Source organism: Equus quagga, chromosome 8 (assembly GCF_021613505.1).
Source record: "Equus quagga isolate Etosha38 chromosome 8, UCLA_HA_Equagga_1.0, whole genome shotgun sequence".
Classification (NCBI taxonomy): domain Eukaryota; kingdom Metazoa; phylum Chordata; class Mammalia; order Perissodactyla; family Equidae; genus Equus; species Equus quagga.
Window position 1 is genome coordinate 56,286,194 of NC_060274.1, and position 22,326 is coordinate 56,308,519.

Consider the following 22,326-nt stretch of genomic DNA (forward strand, 5'->3'; position numbering starts at 1 on the left):
ACAGAGAAATAAAGTGACTTGCTGAAGACTACACAGATAGTAAATTACAGAATTGGAATTTAAATGCAACCAGACTGGCTGCAGAGTCCTATGATGTCAAGTGCTTCAACTGTTGTGTTCTACTTCCTTTCAGGAATCCATGGTCTTTGTGGAAAAATAAGAAATAGAGGTATGCGTGTGAAGTAGGGGGGAGACTGTCCGTAATCTTGCCACCCAGGGATAACCACTGTAAATCTGCTGCACATTTTTCCAAATAAATTCACACATTTATATACCTACATCAAAGTTTTCATAACATGTTTTATAATATAATATGTTTTAACATATTGTAAACCTCTTCCATGTAAATAAATATGCTGCTATGTCACCACATTTAATGGTCCCACGGTATTCTATTTTAATAAAAGAAATAATTTATTTAACCAGTCCCCTATTAAAAATTTGGGTTGTTTACGAACACTGAGATGAACCATCTTATACATACATCATTGTTCAGTCAACCAATTTACTTAAGATAACTATAGAAGTAGATGTAGAATATTTAGTGAGACTATGTTTTAAAGCTCTTGACAAATATTACCCAACTATTCTTAAAAAGTATTTAATAGCTTGTACTCCCACTTATAGATTATGGGAGTACCTCCTCTTATCACAGTCATTTTGCAGAATTTTCCCAGCTGATCTCAGAAGACATTCTATCTTATGAACCTAAGGATCATTTTATTTCCTACTATCTCTCTCCAACAGACACACACTCCCAAGGGGGAAAACTATATTTGGATTTTGGGGAATTCTTTGAAATTTATACATTAATTGTGTAGCACAGACATCTTTACACTGTTGAGCCTTTCTGTCTAAGAGTATGATATAACTCTATTCAGGAATAATTCTTATAAAACATCCCTGTGGGGCACAGTCGTTTCCAAATGAGAAAATAAGGTCTCTGCAGTTGAAGTAAAGCCAGAGGTCAGTGGATAAGCTAAGGAAGATTAAAATGAAAAGCAAATTTCACCCAGGCCTGCCTCACATCACTAACCTTTGAGTCTTTTCCCACAGAAAAAAATCCTAAACTACCTGTCATGGAAGTAATTTACCTCTTAGATTAAGTCCTCCTTATTCTAAATCATCCTATAACCTAAGGCAGAATTATAGAAGCCTGACACCTTCTCAGGCCCCAAAACCATGTCTTGAGGAATATTAAGTATCTCATGTTACAAGTAAATTAACTAAACTCAATTGACTTAGATGCTTAAATGAAATTACAGAACCAGCCATGTGCTGGTAAAAAATGCAAACACATGTCTGGATCTGGGTCTGTGTCAAACAAAAGCAGCAGAGGTCAGAGTCACCACTAATTCTTGTTGACTATTTTTAGACAATGCTCACTTTCTAGAAACCATCAAGATATATCCCTCTGCCCAGTATGACCGTACTGGACACGAAAAATTCCACATTCAGTCAAAAATATCCAATAAGAAGCAAAGATATAATCCCTGTTTCCCTAAAAATATTAAACCATAAGAAGGAAAGTCATAAAATATTGAGCTTGGAAAAGACATTACAAATTTTATCTAAACCAATCTCTTTCTTTTCCAAATGAGGAGAGTGAGTCCAAGAGAAAGCAAGCCACTCAAGGTCACACACAGCCAATGAGCAACAAGAGAAGTCCCATAACTGGGTCTCTTGACTCCCTGGCCAATGCCCATACCACCACACTCTAGTGCATACCTATCCAAGAGAACATTACCTTTCTATCAATTCATTTCCGATAAAAAAATTGTGATGAAAATAAAGCTTTTCTTCTGAATAATCAAAATTAAACTGTATGCTTCGTAAGCTGATGTACATTAAGGACGATTCTGTAAATAACATTTAAGAAAAATTAAGCCTCTATCATCAAGTACTTTTAATAAATTAAAAACATTTCATTTCAAATAAAATCAAATTTGAGCACAATTCTTCAAAAATCTTCAACATTCTTAAAATATACATGTTAGACGTATCGCATTTTTCAAGGAGCCAACTAATTCACTGAAAAAAACTGTCAATGGGAAATTCTTGTCAAACAGTGTAGGAATAAAGGTGTCCATTTCTGGCAAGCCATCCTAGAAAAGAGAAAAAGCAGCAGCTGGTACAAAGGAAAACCTTAAACAAACATGTTTTCCTGTTGTATTTGCTTAAATAAGCCAGTCTACCAAAACATAAAATCAAGACCTACGCATAGCTCTGCTTCCATATGCTCTGTATATCTCATCAGTACAGTCACTGAGAAAGCACTAAGAAAAAGATTTCTCTCCAGAGTCAATGAACATGAGAGAGCAAGGGGAGAAGGGGGGAGGGCTGGGATTTCATACATGCAGAAGAATATAAAATTAAGCTAATTGAGCCGTAGTCATCAATGAGGTAAACCGTGGAGCCAGGACAAGAACTCATGGTAACAAATTGTCTGCTTTAATACGGTTAGTGTCTGAACTACTGCCAGACTTTATCTGTGGAAAACCCACTGAGGATATGTTTGCTGCTTTTTACACTAGAGAAGAATTAGCTTTCTTAGAGTGTGTTTTTTTAATGTTTAAAGTTAAACAATATGAAATTTTTAAAAAATTATTTCAATCATGTATACAAAGTTAAAAAGTCAAGGCCTCCAAGAGACCCATTCAGTGGCTGTTTTAGAGCATTACCAAAGTTAGGTTTCCAAGCCAAAAAGTAATTCAAAATATATCCAAATAAATATTCTATTTAACACTAATTTTCACCACAGATGTTTTCTTTGTTTTAAAGCACTGTATTCTGCCTTAATGCCATAAGGGAATAATAAGCCCCCCTCCCCCAAAATATTTGCTATTCTAAAATTAAATTTACATTTCTTCCTTGTTGCACTAAGAACTTAGAGCTAATGGGTCCATGTGCCAACAACTACAATCATTAGTTATGATCTGTTTTTTAACAGTTTCCAAATAAAATCCATTACAGTCACAAAGTGTTTTACGAGGATACATCTTAATGGCCTATATTTCACGTAAAACCTGATGCTGGAAAAGAAGCAACTCTAGCGAGAACAGCATAGCCAGGAATTTGCTGGAACTACTTCCTTGCATCACACACCTAGATACACAAATATGTGCTAATTTCTAGAATGCTTTTCTTAGTGCAACAAAACCTCTTATAATAAACAACTTAATTTCTCTCTATAATAAGGGTGATATACTATGGGGTCAGATGTCAGCTTTTATTTAGAACTTGGCTGTGCTGCCATCTTGATGAGACCAGGGAGATGATGCATATATTTAAAGTAGGTGTTTTTCTAGAGAAGGCGCTTTGATTTACCTCTTCTTCTTCCCAAGGTAGAGAGACTTCATATGTACTAGCTTACTTGTTCTACTCTTTTAAACATGAAAGTAAATGAGAAGTCTAAGAAAAGTCCGACTTCCTGCTCATATAAAGTATTAAGACAGCACTTGTCTAACTCATGTATTTTTCTTCAAAGAGGCAGTCGACGGAAGGTCCAATTCAGCAATTGTTCATTTTACATCAGGAAATCCACCTCTTGGTCCAAATCCTCTAAAGCAACAGCTAATGTCACCAACACAACCACATTAAGTAACCAACAATTGTGCCTAAATATCACCCAGCAGAAAAATTTTAAATGTTATTAGAATAAAACTTCAGATGAGCCTACGGGAAAATAAAGGTTTTATACCACCCCCCACACAAACACACAAATTCATATATCGAAGTCCTAACCCACAGTACCTCAGAATGTGACCTTATTTGGAGACAGAATCTCTACAGAAGTAATCAAGTCAAAATGAGGTCATTAAGGTGGGCCCAAATCCAATATGACTGTTGTCCAAATAAAAAGGGGAAATTTGGACACAGAGACAAGCGTAGAGGGAAGACAGATGTGAAGAGACATAGGGAGAAGACGGCATCTACAGGCTGAGGAGAGAGGCCTGGAATAGGTCCTTCCTCGGAAGGAACCAATCCTGCTGACACCTTGATTTTGGACTTCCAGCCTCCAAAACTATGAGACAATAAACCCCTGCTCTTTAAGCCATCCAGTCTGTGGTACTTTGTTGTGGCAGCCCTAGAAAACTAATACAAAAAGATATCCCCAAACTAGAAAGAAGGAGGAACAGTCATGTGATATAAATAAAATAGCTGAGCTTGATTTTAAAATGTCTCAAATTAAACAAGATAGGAAACTATAGGTGTGCCTCATCTTAAGGAATTCTTAAACAAGGTATTATAAATAAAAAATAAAACCAAAGTCACTAATCGTAGAAGAAAATCTTACATTTGGAAGGAACCTTAAAGTGCAGTTTGTTAGCATTCCTCTCACCAAGTAACTATTCGCACTTCCTCCTTCAGCTACTGCCATTTTTCTCTTCTCCTCTGGCTATCAAAGCTCCTCCAAAGAATTGCCTATTTTCACTGTGTCTGCCTGCTTTTCTTCTCATTCTCTCCTGAACACACTCCTATCAGGTTTTTGCCTCTACCACTAGATCAAAACTGCTCTTTTCAAGACTGCTGATGGCTTCTACCTTTCAAAACCCAAACATTATTTCTCAACATTCCTCTCACTAGATCTAACAAGTGTTTGATTCAGTCCATCACTCTCTTCTCCTTCAACACTCTTCAAACTGGCCTCTGGGACACCCTTCTCCTCCATTGGCTCTCCTAACTCTCCTGACGTGCCCCAGTGCTTGGTCTTTGACCTCTTCTTTCTCTAGCTAAAGTCACTCCCTAGGAGATCTTAGTAAAGCCTATCATCTCTTTCAAAATATATAAAAATATAATTTATATACAAAATCTATACAGAATCCAATTTCTTTTCACCATCCCACCTCAAAAATCTTAATCTAAACTGCCATAATGCCTCACCTAGGTTATCATAATACTTTCATTTTTTTTTTCCACATAGCAGGTAGACTGATCTTTTTACATATAAATCATATCGTGTTATTTCTCTGTTCAAAACCCTGCATAGCTCTCCTCTCATTCATAATAAAAGTCAAAGTCTTTAACATGCCCTAAAAGGTGCCGTGTGATCTACCACACCCCATCCACCTACGACCTCTATGTTTGCACCTCCTGTCATGTCCCACTCCAGCCAGTTGGTCACTCTTCTTTGGACATGCCAAGTGTATGCTTACCTCAAGGCCTTTGCATTTGCTCTTCCCTGTGCCTGGAAGCTCTCTCTCCGGATGTCTACACAGCTTGATCCCTCTCTTCATTCAGGTACTGCACAAATGCCACAGCATCAAAAGTCCTCTCCTGAACTCCTAAACAAACACCTCCTCTGTCCCCTCACTTCCTTATTTTTCTTCTTAGACTTATCACCACCTGTCATGTATTTGTGTAATGTCTATATTCTACCATTCCATAAACTCCCTAAGAGCAGGAATTCCCTGCTTTTGTTCACTGATGTATTCCTGGTACCTGGGCCAGGGACAAACACAGATGCTGAATAAATATTTGCTGGAAGAATAAATGAACATCACATGGCCTGCCATAAAGTAGGTGTTAAATAAATGGCACTTTGAAAAATAACCATTAGACAAATGCTTCTTAACCATAGCTGGACACTGGAATCTGTTTCCTGGACCCTGTCCTCTGAGATTCCAAAATTGCAAATAAATCATTAGCCTGTGAGTCTAATGTGCAGATTGAGAACCACTATATTAGACTACAAGAATCTTAAAGAAAATAAATTTTTAATCATTGTACCTCCAGTAGAGCAGTTGGCAAAGTGATTAATAATGTTGATTAAATGAGTGAACCCACGATAAATGGTGATTTAGTATTTACGCGTATATTTGTATTGATGAAGAGCTAACTAGTTTATAAAGCAAGTCTTTTGCATTGCTGCACATCTTTAAAGGTTACAGTTCTTCCTTAATCTTTAGAAAGATCTTCCTCACTAAAACATCCACTCATTGATTCCAGGCCTACGGTCTGAAATACACCTGAAGTCCATTCTCTAAAGGCAGCTCTTGATACATTTAAAAACAATCATAATGAGACCTTTGACCGGGCTTCGTCTCTAGTCAGGATGAATCAAAGCAAATGTAGGAAGTGTAATGCTCCAGATTCATTCTGCCTGGGGAAAGGGTATCTCAGTCGCAAATAAAGACATTTAATCCAGGTCTTAGATGATAACTAGAGGCTAGCTGTACCAGGGAGAGAGAGGAAACGGCTTTTCAGACAATGGCCATGAATGAAGCATATAAGGATGAAAATGCATGAGAATCTCTGGAAAATGGGAATGGTGGTTAGATTGCTGAATAAGAAAGAGGGGTGAAATGGAAGGGAGTAAAGGACCTAAAAAGGTCACCTAACACCACATGATAAAGGACCTTGTCTACCACGTTAAGTGACTTCTTTTATGACTGACTGGATGTGGAGTTTAGAGATGAGAAGGAAGAGGTCTAATGAAATCAAGTCAACCACTATTAATCAAAAACAGAAACAAGAAAAATGAGTTTTAAGTAGAGGGGAAGATAATGAACTTGGTCTGGGATGTATTTAATTTGAACTAGTACAGGACATTCTACTAGATGTGTCTTTTAAGGAGTCGCAAATGGGCTTTTGGAACTTGATGGAGAATCAAGCATTGGAGGTTGGATCTAAGAGTCATTTAAACAAAGGTTATAGGTAAGACAAGCAGTTGGATGAGAAATGTTAACAATGATTCTTCACAGTGGGATGACAGGTGCTTTTCATCTTTTCTGCTTGTTCAAATTATTCAAATTTTATAATAAGTACGTATTACTTCTAATTACAGGAAAATAAAAATTAATAAAGGAAAATATGGATAATATCTTTCACAGAGGACATGTGCAATGTAAAGAGAAGACCAAAAGCAAAAACCTGGGATAGCCAACATTTACTAAGAAGTAACAGAAGAGTAGCTAGCTACAGAAACAAGGATATAAGGTTGAGTGATACAAGACTTCAGCATCTCAGAAAGCAACAGAGGAGCAGCCTGGAAACAAAGTTAAACACTGCAGAGAAGTGGAGTAGGTTGCGGATCAAAGAAACTACTGGTAATTAGGAGTTGATTACTAAACATAAAAAGAGATTTAGGAAAATGACTGGAATAAAAGCCAGGCTACAGAGTTGAAACAAGAGTAGAAAAATGCTAAGAGTCCAGTTTTGAAGAGAAGGTCAGAAAAAAGTCTTAGCTGAAAAGAAGGCCAAGCTAAGGACTAGCCTGCCTTTATCTGCATCCATCATACAGAATGCAGAACTTGCTACTGTGAAGTCAAGCGAGTCATATTCATTCTCCCTGTCCTGTCAAAGTCATCACCTACTGCTACAGAAGAAACAAACCTAAATGGGACATGTCAGCCAGTCTCACAATCATAGTTCATATTATCAGTACTTTTGTCTTTCTGTAGGAAAAAAAAAAATTAAGAGTCCCCAAAATTTTCAGAATCACTAACAGCCTAAAAGAATTCTGGGGCTGGCCCAGTGGCGTAGTGTTTAAGTTTGCACACTCCACTTTGGTGGCCCAGGGTTCACGGGTTCGGATCCCAGGTGGGGACCTGCACAGTACTCATCAAACCATGTTGTGGTTGCATCCCACATACAAAATAGAGGAAGGTTGGTACAGATGTTAGCTCAGGGCCAATCTTCCTCAGCAAAAAAAAAAATTTTTTAAGTAAAAAAATAAAAGAATTCTTACCTTGTTCTAAATGCAAACAAGTTAGTCAATCAAATTCCCATCACTTTCCATCAAAAAAATAAAAAATACAACTAAACCTAGTTATCTTGCTGGATTTACATTTATAAAAATATTATTTCAACTAATAATGAACATATTTAACTGTCCTTCCAAATGAACCCAAGACTGTTTTCGTTATCTAGAGATACACAAATGCTCATCACAAAGAACTAAAAAAAGTCCCCATTTTAGCCTCTGAATGAGTGTTGCGAGATCCACCTTTCTCACCTGCACTCTGGGAGACATTAATTGATAATGAAATAATCCACAGGCACACAGGTAGGCAAGTGAAAGCAGTTCCAACAACAAGCATATCTAACTCAAAATTTATCTGAAATAGCACTAAATACTGAGTGAAACAGAAAACTAAATTACCTCCCAGAATATCTCAGAACGCCAAGAATCCTTTAGTGCTTACATTTACATTTTGGGCTGCTGCTGCTGAACTTTATAAACAACCTATTTGGAGTACTCACTAATGAGTTCTTGATATTCATAGATTACATTATTATACTGGAGCTTAAAAATATCAAGCACTATTATTAGAACTATATTACGTTAAAAATAGATAGGCATATGTGGTATAGCCATACAATGGAATGCTACTCAGCAATAAAAAGGAGCTATTGAATACAGCTCAATGTGACTCAATCTCAAAATCACTATGCTAAGTGAAAAAAACCCAGGCCAAAAAAAAAGAGTGCATGTCACATGATTCCATTTATATAAAATTCTAGAAAATCCACGTGAATCTGTAGTGACAGAAAGCAGATGAATGGCTGCCTGGGGACATGGTGGAGGAAGGGTTGGATTACAAAGGGGAAGCAAGATATCTTTTAGGGGTATGGAAATTGCTGTCTTGATTATGGTGACGGTATAGAATGTCAAAACTAACCAAATTGTATACTTCAAATATATGTAGTTTAGTGTACTTCAATTAATCATCATAAAGTTAAAAAAAGATTCAAGCAATTGTTTAACCTTCCCATAAAATATCTGTATAACTCTTTAAAGCAATATCATTTACATACAAACAATGAGTGGACTAATAATAAATCTTTGTTTTTAAAGGGGTCAATATGTCTAAAACACTCAGAACAACACCTCGTCCATATAACTGATAAAAGTCTTTAAAGAAAGAGGGATAATAAAGAGAACAAAACCTTAAAATAGTTGTGATAAAATGATAGAACTATAGTCCATCAGTTTTTATTCTGTATTGTCTTTGGCATGTATTGTTTTTTCAACACCAGTTTGGCCTTTTATATTTGAAGTTTTACAGGCTTCTAGCTTGAGATGTCATTGGACTAACACCCCTCACTCCCTCTGACCTCTGTGTCTCTATTCTTTATTTCCAGAACTGTACTGGTGAAAACAGAGGCAGCACATGCCCTACATCCGGTGCCTGTCATGTGCTGCTTACCCAAGAACCACAGACAGCTCTGCTTCTTTAAAATTCTAAAAAAGATTCTTCTTCCAAAAAGATTCTCATAATCAAGAATCTAGTAGAGACAGAATGAGATCCCCTTGGTTGATCAGCACAGCATGGGAAAAAAGTTTGCCAGACAACAGAAATTGGACTAGGGACTCTGCACAGACACCTCACCCTGAGAGAAGAGGAACAATGGTCACCCACACACCTGTGTGTGGATAAAACACAACAGTACAAAGAGCTCTCCTTGTTAAAACAGGTGGAACACCAGGGCCGGCCCGGTGGCGCAGCGGTTAAGTTCGCACGTTCCGCTTCTCGGCGGCCCGGGGTTCGCTGGTTCGGATCCCGGGTGCAGACATGGCACTGCTTGGCAGCCATGCTGTGGTAGGCGTCCCACGTATAAACTAGGGGAAGATGGGCACGGATGTTAGCTCAGAGCCAGGCTTCCTCAGCAAAAAGAGGAGGACTGGCAGTAGTTAGCTCAGGGCTAATGTTCCTCCAAAAAAAAAAAAAAAAAAAACAGGTGGAACACCAACATCTACCTTGGAGGAGATAGACTTCTGAAACACGTGAGAAATGGATTACTATGTTGAGAAAAAGGAATAATCTAAAAATGACTGACTACAGGGGAAAAAATTATAAATAGCTGCTTGGTACACTTAAGATTCAGTATACGGCCTCTAGAATCAGTTGAGAAAAAGGAATAATCTAAAAATGACTGACTACAGGGGAAAAAATTATAAATAGCTGCTTGGTACACTTAAGATTCAGTATACGGCCTCTAGAATCAGTTGTAGAAAGCGGTAAGTCTAGACCAGTCCCTTGTAGGCAGAGTAGGAGGCACTGGGGTTCAGTGGAAAGTGAAGTCTCTGGAGACAAATATATCCCCTCCTTACGGCTCACTAGCTTTGTCATCTTTTGAAAGTTATTAATTGCCTTTGAGCTTCTGTTTCCTCATCTCTAAAAGCAGAGGTATGGATTGCTGTGAGGATTACTGTTAATATAAGTAAAATGTTTCACACATTTAACTACTCAATACATGGTACTTATCAAAAAAATTGAAGACAATTAGATGAAATATTAGAATTAACAAGATCACTCTGTAAGAGACTAGATATACAATTAATTTTCAAAAACCAATGGCTTTTCAATATATCAGGGAAAAATCAATTAAAAGGTAAAATGGTAGGGGAAATCTGCCATAGAAAATGTAACAAAAAATACTTGAAATAGAAAGACTGTGCCAGTGAGAAATACAGAATGCCTCAAATGCTGAAGCAGACTATGTCTTCAGATGCAGCGATAATACTGTAAAGATGATAATTTTTTGCAAATAAATGAAGAGATTTAACATAATGCAAGAGAAAATTCCAGTGAGACTTTTTTTTTTAACTTTTCAAAATTATTCTGAAGTTAAACTGGAAGACTAAATGGAGTGAGAATAGCTGAGAAATCTTTGAATGAAAGAAAAGCATAAAGTGTCATACAAAATCATATCTTAAAACTCCAAGCAAGCTTGGTACAAAAAAATCAATAGTACAGAAAGTAGCCCAAAAGAAATCAAATAAATGTTTGTGTGCATATGTATAATATAATGTACCATATATTATACATAAAACAAAAGATTATAAAGAAAAATATATATATATCTCCACACAATAGATGGTATAGAAAACAAATCAATGGAGAAAGGAAGAATTATGAACTGTTCAAAATACAATTTGTGAAAACTGGCTATTCAGAAAACAAAGTGAAAGGCTTACCCTAGATCAAGCACTGAATAAAATTCTAAATGAGTCAAAAATGTGGAAATAAGTTCACAGCATATTGTTAAATGAGAAAAAAAAAGATTACCAAACCATATGTGCAGAATATTCCCATTTTTGTAAACATACATGTATATTCACAATGAAATATATGCAAAGACATTTGATACATGTGATAGAAGCAGTATGTCCTGATGGTTGAGTGTGGCCATTGGGCCAGCAGCCTGGGCTCACAGTAATTTAACTATGCTGGAAGCATGAAGACCAACCTCACCAGAGTTTGGAGGACGAATAAGTGAGTTAATAAATGAAATGCCTTAAAATTGTACCTGGCTATTGTTCTTTTTACTTAATATTCCTATCACAAATGCTAAGAATTTAAGAGTGGTGTGCATATTTGATGGAATTATTGGTGTTTTTATTGCTTTATTTTTCTAGAACACATACAAATTGCTTTTAATTTTAAAAAGGTCAAATGTGAAAAATGAAACCACAAAAAATTACAGCAAATGCTCTTAATATTTATCTGCTCTTTAGATAGAGAAGCACTTCCCTAGCATACCAAGCTCAAATATGTTTAAGTATCCACCGTTATTTCAAGTTATTTCCTAGTATGCATTTCAAGTTATTTCCTAGTATGCATTATTGATATGCCCAAGAATTATCAAATAGAAGTCAGCGTTAAACTTACATTTCAAATGGCCAATTCTTTCCACTCTCAATCTTAGGATATTAAACACCAAAGGGCATTGTTTTATGTTTACACTGTAGCAATCTGAGAATAAAGTGGTAAGGATGGTAGACTAAGAAAGAATGTGTCCTAGAACTAAAGCACCCAGGATAAAGATTTATCTTCTCACCTGTTACAGTAGCAGCGTATATAACCTTGAGCAGTGACAGAGACCAGCAGTCTGTCCAAAACAGGAACCCTGCAACTTTCAGAGTACAAAGAAGCAGCTCATGGCTCTACAGACATAAAGCACCTTCTTGGATGAACTAAATTCTGCATTCTTCTGTCTATTACCCACCAGTTCTAATCGTGTCCTCTAAACAAAGATTATACGAATGTCTCTTACACATGACTGCACTTAATGCATATGAAGCTCACTATGGTGACCCCCTTAGGTGTTCCCCAAGCTAAACAACCTCAATTCCTTTGATCAGTCCTGAAGAATTTGGAACTACTTTCCACATAGTTCATCTTCCTAAGTGGCACCTCAAGCCAACATGTCCCTATCTCAATGTCCCTCTTCCAAAACTGCACCTAAGTTGAACTACCAACCTAAGCTAAAATGTCTACCTTCTATGAGTCAAGTACTCTGCTCATATTAATAGAGCCTAAGATACCACCCCCACTCTATCATCACTTTTAGCAGCCACATGACATCCGTGGCTTCAAAAGTAATTTTAAGCAAGATTACCTCATCCTATGCTTGAACATCTAAATTTCAGAACCAAAAAGGACAGTCTACATTTAAAACAATTATGTTTGCCCATTATTCTAGCCTTTCAAAATCATTTTGAATCCCAACTCTGCTGTCCAGCTCATTAGGTATCTCTCCTAGCTTTCTGACTTTACAAAATTTGGTTAAGTCTTCTCAAAACCAAAGCATTGATTAAATCAGTAACAGGGCAGAGATTAAATACTAAAACCAAAGATACTACATTGAAGACCTTCCTCTAGCTAAGCATCAGTTCCTTAAATTAATAACTTCAGGATACATTTCTTCAAACAGCCAAGAATCCACCTAGTTATACCATCATTAGGCATATATTTTTGCATCTTGTCAAGTACATGACATTTTGAATGCCTTACTTCACATCAAGAACCACCATGTCTGTATCATACTCCAGATTTATTGGTCATCCACCCCCTCAATCCTCAGCCAGCTCTGTGCTATCACTCTTTACTGGCTGTGGCTTCTCAGTTGCATTCTCAATTAGTTCTTGCTCTGCTTGCTTCTTAAATGCTGGCATTTCCCTGAGCCCTCTCCTCAACACATTGCTCTTGCTCTGCGCTCTGAGCATGGGTGACCTCATCAACACCAATGGCTTCAATTACCTCTTATGTGCTCATGGCTCCCAAGGTGCCTCTTGGTTGCACTCCTGAACATCCAACTATGTTGGATGCTCTCCGGGAGAGCACTGTGTGGATGTCCCGTGGGCACTTTAAACTCAGGATACCAGAAATGAACTCATTCTCTTTCTTCCAGCCACCTCCTCCTCCTAAATTTTTAATCTGAATGAAAGGGACATCTACTCGGTAGCTCAAGGCAAAAAAACTAGAAGTCATGGTAGACTGAAATTTATCACTCAGATGTCAAATCCATCTCCTCCTTCCTCCTCCATTCTCACTGTCAGTTGCTTAGCTCTGACTTTTTTTTTCCCCTCCCCTTGGGAGAGGCAATAGTTTCCTAAGCGATCTTCCTGCCTCCGATATGATCCCCCCGTTGTCTTCCTCCACTCACAAACAGAATAATCTTTCTAATCTGATGTCAATGGCTCCCCACAGATTTCCTCACCAGACCCTCAGTCTCCGCCTTTTTCATAATCCAGTCATCTCTTACTGCTCCCACCCATGTGCCTTCACTCTAGCCCTTGAACTGATCATATGATTTAATTCCTGTTATAAGCCTATTTTCTTTGATTGAGATATACTGGCCTCAGTGCATCCTGTCAAACACTTCTAGAAATCTTTGAAAACTCAGCTCAAACAGCACTTTCTCAAGACCAGGGCTCCTTAGTTGGCATTCTCTGTGCTTCCATACAACCCTGTGCATCACTCCACTTAACCCATCTGTGCTATAATAATAAACTCCCATATTGTTAGTTTCCCTATGAGAGAAACACATGATATGAACTCATTAAATGCTATGAACAAATAAATACGAATGACAACTCAAAAAGAAGTAAGAGAGAATGAAGCAGGGCTATCTTGGAGTTCAAAAGCATGCTCTTCGAACAAAACTGTCAATCCAAGCCCAAAAGTTTGCAGTTGCTCCAGTATTTTTCTCAGCCAAACACATGGAAGATTTCAAATATTATGGGAATTTAGTAAGGTTCTATGTACCAAACATCAGTTTTTAAAATAAAACTTATTCCTATTTGATATGTTAAGAGAAGTAATTCCATATACATTTTATGGTCTAAATAATTAATTGCTTTCTCTGGGTATTATATTATCTCAAAACATACAATAGGAAAAAAGTCTAGGGAATATATTTTCAGTGTATATATGTTATCTGTACTATATTAAGAGCTCAAAGACACAAGAAAAATAAGCAAAAATACCTAAACAGAAAACTCCACAAAAAGTGAAATACAAAAAGTGACATGAAAAATATTGACGTTCAGCAGTGATTAAAGAAATGTAAATTACACTAGTGAGATACCATTTTCCACCATCAAATTAGTAACAATTAATAAATAATTTTCAGTATTGGCCAGGGTATAGTTCATATCCACCTACCTAAGATTTCTGCCGCAAGTAATCTATCTTCAATAATCAGAAATTCAGACGATGTTTTGTGTTATTATAACATATTTATTTGACAAATAATAAAAACAACCTAAGTGCCCCAAATTAAATTTATTCATTCATTCCCCAAGTTTTTTTTTTTTTTTTTATCTATTAAGCACTTACTACGTGTAAGGCACTGTTTGAGTTACCAGGGATACAGTAGTTTATTAAAAAAAGAAAAGGAAAAATACTGCCTTATCTTTATGGAGCTCACAATTTATTAGGGGAGGTCATAAAAACAAAATAAAGAATTAAAATATATATTATGATGGATGCTGAAAAGTGCTATGGAAACACATAAATGCATGAAATGGGGATAGAGAAGAGGAAATTGCAATTTTAAATAAGTGGCCAGAGAAGGACTTTGTAAGATGACAATTGAGTAGAAACCTGAAGGACATGAGGAAGACAGCCAAGGAAATATCGGAGGGAAGAGAGTTCCAGGCAGAGGAAACAGCCAGTGCAGAAGCCCTGGGAAAGGAGCTCACATAACGCATTCTAGAAAGAGCAAGGAGACCGGGGAGGCTGGAGCAGAATGAAAAATGGGAGAGTCATAAGTGATAGCATTAGAGGCTTAATGGAGGCCAGATCACAATGGGCCTTGTAAGCCACCATCAGAACTCTGCTTCTGAATGAAGCCTTAGAAGAGTTTTGAGCAGAGGAATAACAGTTTTTGACTTATGTTTTAATGTGATCTCTTGGCTGCTCTGCTGAGAACGAAGTAAAGGAGATCAAGATGGGAAGTTATAGCAATAATCCAAGCAAGATATGATGGTGGTGTGGCCCAGAGGGTACAGGCAAAGTGATGAGAAGTTCTGACTCCAGCTATTTTGAAGCAAAGACAAGAGAGTTTGCTGATAGATTGGATGTAGGATGTGGGAGAAAAAGAAGTCAGCAGAGACTCCAGAGCTTTAGGCCTCAGCAACTGGAAGGGAAGAGCTGCCATTAAAGGAAATGGGAAGACTCCACAGGATTAGGTTTGGGGCAATGTCAGGTTTAAGGTTTCTATCCAAGTGGAGACATCAAGGTTGTGCTTTTCGGGAATCCAGGGGATGGTCCACACAGGAGATGTAAATTTGAGAGCCGCCCATATGTAGATGATATTTAAAGCTAAGAGACTGGATGACATCACTAAGAATCTGAGGACGACAGAAAAGACAGGGGGCTTAAGGTGGAAGGCCTAGAGTGCCCCAGTGTAAAGAAGTCACGAAGATGAGGAGGAACCGGCAGAGATGGAGAAGGATTACAGTTAGGGTAAAGAAAAACAAGAGTGTGGTGTGCTTGAAGCAAATGAAGGTTTCAGTGGTGATGGAGCAATCCATTGGGTCCAGTGTTTCTAAAAGGCAGCTATAGATGAGGAATGCCAGCAGGATTTAGTGAAGGGGAGGCCATTGCTGGACTAGAAAAAAGAGTTTCAGTGAAATGGTGAAATGAACAGAAAGTCTATACACTCCCACTGCACACAGTCATTTTCCATCATAGCACTTATGGCAAATGTAATGACACGATATGTAGTGGTGTTTTGATGCTGCCCCCACAAGATTATAAAGCTCTAAGTGGGCAGGCGCCATGTTTTGTTCAACATTTTACTGCTAGTACCTGGTACATAAGCACACAACAAATATGTATTTAACATTGACATATTACATATAATTTAGATTAAGAAAGGCAAAAAGGGACAAGAATTATCCATGGTTTCTTCAGAGGGAAGGAAAAGGCAACCAAAATTTGACTGGTGTTTTCCGATAATAAAGAATTATTTTAACATCCAAGACATTGCTGAAGAATACACTATGGCAGGAAAACATGCCACTCTACACTATGCTCTGCTATTTCCATCCCTTGTGCTAAAATATGACACTTCACAGATCTGTCAGCTCTTAGTTTTACATTGTAAATATTGATGGTGTGAATACTTGCTCACATTTGCCTAAAACATGAGAAATGGTTCTGAGCATAAGAACTTGAAATGGAAAATTCACCTCCACAAGCATAACAAGCAAGATTAATTATGTTAACTGCTTGAAAACAGAGGTTGAGCGCTAACTCCTTCAGCAACACTGTGGCTTTAGAATCTCTGACACCCTTAGCCAAGCCCATGACCTTCAGAGACTTCTTGGCAGAAAAGATATTTCTCAACTATTCCCATCAAAGTCTGAAACAGAAGATATGGCCATATACAAGTCTTACGATTTATGTGGACTTGGGAGATCCAATTTGTTACCAAATCTAGGAGGACTGTATAATAAAACTTTACTCTATCACCACTGCCTCACCTCCACTCACCTCAACCTCTCCCCACCACTCCACAAGAACTACTCTGGCATTGAGCACCAGTGCCCTAATTGTCAAATTCAATCCTCTCTTTTCCGTCCTCATCTTATTTGAAGTTCTTTGGGCACTGACACCACAACCATTCATTTCTTCTTCAAAGGCTTTTCTCCCTTTCCTCCTAACTCCATATTGTCACATTTCCCTGATACCACCCATTATTTACTTATCTCCTTTGTGTACAGCTTGATTTCTGCCCCTTTTTTTTTCCTGCTTTTTTTCCTCCCCAAATCTCCCCAGTACATAGTTGTATATTTCAGTTGTGGGTCCTTCTAGTTGTGGCATGTCTGCCCCTTTTAATGTTGGTAAAACCCAAGCCCTATCTTTTGTCTTTTGTTCTCACTCCCTGGATGATCTCATCCAATCCAGTGGTTTCAACCATGCCTTTCATTCAAGTGATTCCCTCATCTCCACATCAGCCCAGACCACGCCTCTGAGCAACAGGGCTTGATACCCAACTACCTACTGAACAACCTCTCCAGAACCGAGCTCCTTATCTCATCTTCCTCACATGCCTCTTCACGGAGGTTAGAGGCACTCTCCTCAAACCAAACCAGAACCTTTCATTCCCTTGCGCTCCACACTCATTTACTCTCAGTTCTATCTTCTAATATCATGCCCTCTTTTCCATCTTGACTGCTCTCTTTAATTTAACTCTGTCATCCTTTCCTTACCTGGACTATTGAAATTGTTCCTAGCAGGTCTCACCTCTATCTATTTCCCACCCCTCTAAAGTGGCCTCCATACTGTTCCAAACTAAAGCATATTTTATTAATCCTGATTTTTAAGTCCTTCTATTGCTCCCCATCACCTACCCAATAAAGCTCAGCTTCTCTGCAGGAGATAAGGTTCCCTATGATCAGGCTTCTGCCTGCCTCTCAGACTCATCTCTCCTTAAGCTCCTCATAGCACGCTGCACTCCAGTTATAACCAATTATAACATAATGCTGTTTTGTGTTTCTGCCATTTTTGAATCTGTGCTCTACACCAGAAATATCTTTCCCCCAAACTAGTCCTCACTCACATCTGACCCTTGTCTGCTTGGCAAATTCCTGCTCATCTTTCAAGTCTCACTCACTTCTCTATAGGACCTTTTCTGATCCTCCCCATTAGATCTGACTGCTCTTTCTTTTCTAATGGCACCAAATCACTTCATTGCAATTGTCTGTTTAAATAGCTGTCTCATCCTTACCGAATTACATTATGTTTTTTAATTTGTAATTTCATATCATCTGACATTTCACCTGGCACACAGTATAAGCTCAATAAATGTTTGTGGAATAAAAACTGCTGGCAAAAAGTCATTCAATAAAGATTTAGAGAGCCCAGTAGAATCGTGTATGTAGGATTTTAGAGCAGTGAACTAGAAAACAAACTATTTTGTGATTTAATTTTCTAAATTTAAACAATGCACACAAAAATCCACTTAGTTCTGTTCTTTGTCTTCATGAATTCCCTCTTCTAATACCTTACCCCAACTCTGAACCATCTGTTGGCCGTATCTCTTTTTCCTCTGGCAGCCCCTTTAAGTCCCATCATTCAGTGAGTAAAAACTTCCATTCCACCCAATTTTTGGATAAGCCTATCCTCTGAACCTGTGAGGTCTCACTGTAGACCCTTCCTGAAATATTAGGATCTAGATCTACTAATCTAGCAATACTCAACTCTCACCTTTACAGAGATTTTTTTTTTCCTTTAACTTATATTAGTCTCATCTCATCTTCACTATAAAGACAGGCAGGTCAGTTTTTATCACTATCATTTTACAAGTGAAAAACAGATGCCAAGAAACCCAGAGGATACTTATCCTTTATAAGTTCCCCCATAAAAAGAATGAAAAATATTAATTCTGTACTTTCTGATGTCCAGTCCTCGTGGTTTTTTTTCCTTAGACACCATTTACCAAAGTCACATCCTACTGTTGTCCTTTAGCTGCTGACAGATTGACTTTACTTTTATTTCTGTCTCCCAAACTACAGCCTTCCTGTTTGTGCCTATGCTTCCACCCTGCTGATCTGATCACCAGCTGAGCATTCTAAAGCAACCATTTTTCTCCCCTTTTCAACTCCGTAATCCAATGACTTTGACAAAGGAAGCTGTATTTTATGAGTTTCACCCCAGAGTCCAATCCTCTGCAAAAATCTAAGTGAAATTCTGCCCATAACCCAGTTGTCTTTTAGAAGGGCCTTTTCTCCGAACTCAGGCAATCATAACTAGATTACTCCCAGGCCAATTTTCTGTGCTTCTTGTCCTTTTCCTTTCGTTACTTTCCTCTAAAATCAGGCAAGGAAAATGAGTCTGTGTAACTTAGTTAAACGTGACTACTTTTATAAAAATACTGATACATGAGGCTGAGAATCAAACTACTGGGGAAAATGAGGCTTAGAGTTACCTGCAGAATTCTCCACACTCTGCTTCAGCATTCTCTCATAATATTAAGAGTTGGCTTTGTTTCCAGGCTCAGACCTCCTCATTTTAACTGCTCTCACTCTCCTCCCCACCACATGATGCTGTCCCTTACCATGAGGCATTCCTTCCTTTTCTGTTAATAAAGAGTGGAAAGGGATAAATGGGCAGGAGTGGACAGAAAATAGTTAACTTAACTGTGTCTTGGGTCACAGGAGTTTGGCTCACATTTCCATAGCTATACCTCAGAGGAAGCCCCCTCCCTACTCATAAGCACAAGCAGACCCTTACCCTCAAGGCCTGAAAAACACCTGCCCTTCTCACTTTTCTCTGAAAAACAATGTCAGAGAGAAACAATGATCAATTCTATAAATTAGTTCAGCTGACTAGGTCAGATGCCAAGGAGCAAATTCAGCCCCTGAGAGGCCACTTGGCCTCTCTTATTACCAAAGAAACCTCTAATTCCCAGTCAATCATCTCACAACTCTTTGTCAGTCATCAGGAAGAATATAAATGGATCTGTGCACCACCACTTCTAAAAACACAACTAGCCACAAGCAGGCTCAGTTGCATCCTCGTATAAATTTTATTTATTCCCATTTTCAGAGGGAAAATTCAAACTTGACACCTCAAAGGATGAGTCCCATGCAATTTCTAAAGACAGTGCAACAAGGAGCTGGGATTGATGGAACGCAGCCTTCCTGAACCTTCTGTCATCTTCTTGCTTCTCACTTGCAATATTCCTGTCTTGGGTTGAAGACTCTTACTCCACTCTTTCTACGTATACATGTGTAGACCATGTGCTCCTCTAAAGGATCAATCTAGTTGTGGTAACCAAAAGCATCACCCCCACTGGCCCTGACTTTCACCTGTCTCAAGTACATTCTTCATTACTAAGAATTAATGTCACAAGAGCTTAAAACTTTTCACTTCAGAAAAGAAATATGTTCTGCGTATTGGGGCTGAGCGTTAAAGGCAGTGTTTAAAGTTTGTCCTGTTACTACTGTTCAATTTGAGGATGTCCAAGAAGCAGCTTTTCTGTGCAAACCTGGAAGAACGTAATTCCTAGGTGACAGGTAAAGTTAGAGAATACAGATTAAACAACTAATTTTATACCAGTAGACTGAAATTAAACACAGCTGTTTATTGAGGTCTTGCCCTGATTTCCCCAATGATAACATTACTGTGTGCTCGCACACATGCCTTTGATCTGATGCTCTCTTATTTCAGTCTGTCCTGGGACTTGTACTGTGGGAGAGGAGGACGAAATCCATACATGATGGATGAAGCCTAGAACACAGATATTCTATAATTCAAGCCCAGGGAAAATTCAAAAGTGACAGCATCATACACAAAGGAACCAGCTCTGGCCTTTCTTCCCAGAGAGGCATATTAGCTAAGCTATTTTTACTACATAAATTAAAATGACCCATCACCCTGATTCCTAGCAATCTTCCTAAAAACAGTATCCACTCCTCATATCCTCCCAAACATCATCACTCAAAGTAGGTCAGAAATGTTGCTTCCTTCCCCTCATTGATTTCCATTAAGAGGATGAACTTCTGGAACACTAAAGGGAAAGATAAACATCCAAAACAAGTACCAATGATATCCACTGTAAATTTTTGGCACACGAAGTCCAGTTCCCCTAAAAGTAAAGGGAAAAAATCTCATCACCCATAATTTATCCTTCTTGGCTGTACATCAACAATAATCTCAAACTATAACATACACAGTGGCAGCAATGCTTCAGCCAGGTGAGGAACACCTCCCAAAAGGAGCATACTCACTCCGTCTTTTCTAATTTTCTAGATCACCAACCTGCCTCTTCCCTAAGGACACACTTTTTTTCTTCCTAATTCATATCTATATTTTGCCAGCAGGATGCCAAGTGACACCACACAGTGGGCTTAGCAAATCCCCAGGACCTCCTCGGGAAGCTGAGTGCAGGGGAGCGGGAAGAAGGGGTTTGTAGAGACAGGGTAGTGGCGAAGGGGCAGGAGGGGAGGCGGGAAGCCCTTCTGTGACAGCATCTGGCTATCTGCAACAGCTGTGAAGAGATGGGTCCCCAGATCCCACTAGCAGGGTTTCCCCAGTCTCCTCCCCTTGCTGAAATCTCTTCCGCGGCCCCAGGTCCTCAAGCCTGGCACTCCAAAGAGGGAACCGCAAAGTCCTTCAGAGCCCCGAAAACACAGGAGCCCGAACAGAAAAGCCTCACCCAAAAGACAGCAAAGCCACAGAGCCTCTCCCGGCCAGCTTCCCGGGGCGGGCAACTTCATCTCTTGAAACAACCGAAAACCCCTGTCCTCCAAGGAAGGAACGAGGCGACGGCTGAGAGCAATAAACAGCCACCACCCTCACCGGCGCACCCTCCGCTCCCCGTCTCCCTTCCTCCTCCCCCGCAAACTCCAGGTAAAGGACCAGGCGCGGCTCACCTCCTGGCAAGGAGGAAGCGGGCGGCCGGAGGAAGAGGACAGGTCCCCAGCCCAGGCCGCCTGGCAGCCGGCGAGCGCCCAGCAGCAAATCCAGGCGGGGCTCCAGGACAGCGAGAGCCCGCCGCGGGGAGCCCCCGCCGGCCCGCGGCCCCTCCCCCGCGCCGGCCCCGGCCGGAGGAGCAGCATCTCCGTCCCGCTGCGCTCGGCCGCCGGCGCGAAGGCAGCCTCCCGGGGGCCGCGCTCCGGCTCCCCCGCCGCTCGCCGCTCGCCGCTCGCCCACTGCCGTCCGCCGCTGACAGCTCGGCTGCGCTCGGGGCCCGGGCAGCCGGCGCCAGTGCTCCCGTCACGCCGGAGGGAGGGACCGCGGGGCGCGGGCGCGGCGCGGGGGCGGGGACGCGGGAGCCTGGGAGCAGGTGGCGCGGGCGGGGGCTGCGGCCCAGCCGAGCGGGCCCTGAGCGTCAGCGCTGCCGCCGGGGCTTCAGCCTCGTTCCACTGTAGAGGCGAGAGAAGCCGGCGTCCCCTCGGAGTGTCTCCTATCCCCAGTCCCCTTGGCCCACCAGGAGGGGCGCTCCAGGGATGAAGCCAGAGTAAAATATAGGACATCAGGACATTGTTTTCCGGCGGCGGGTCTTTAAAATTTCCCTACCTTCCGCATCACACACAAACACACAGATGCGCCCTAGAAACATCCCTTCCTAAGGATCCAA

At 39.8% G+C, this 22,326-nt stretch overlaps 1 protein-coding gene across 1 annotated transcript in view; it reads right to left on the reverse strand.

The window, feature by feature from the left end:
• ELAPOR2 (endosome-lysosome associated apoptosis and autophagy regulator family member 2) overlaps nt 1-21,881 on the reverse strand; it is a 159,653-nt gene extending 137,772 nt beyond the window's left edge. Inside the window, exon 1 of the mRNA XM_046669016.1 lies at nt 21,620-21,881. Within this exon, the coding sequence (XP_046524972.1) occupies nt 21,620-21,805 (186 nt within the window). The 5' untranslated portion in view covers nt 21,806-21,881. The remainder of the gene's footprint in view (nt 1-21,619) is intronic.
• Between the last annotated feature and the right edge of the window lie 445 nt (nt 21,882-22,326).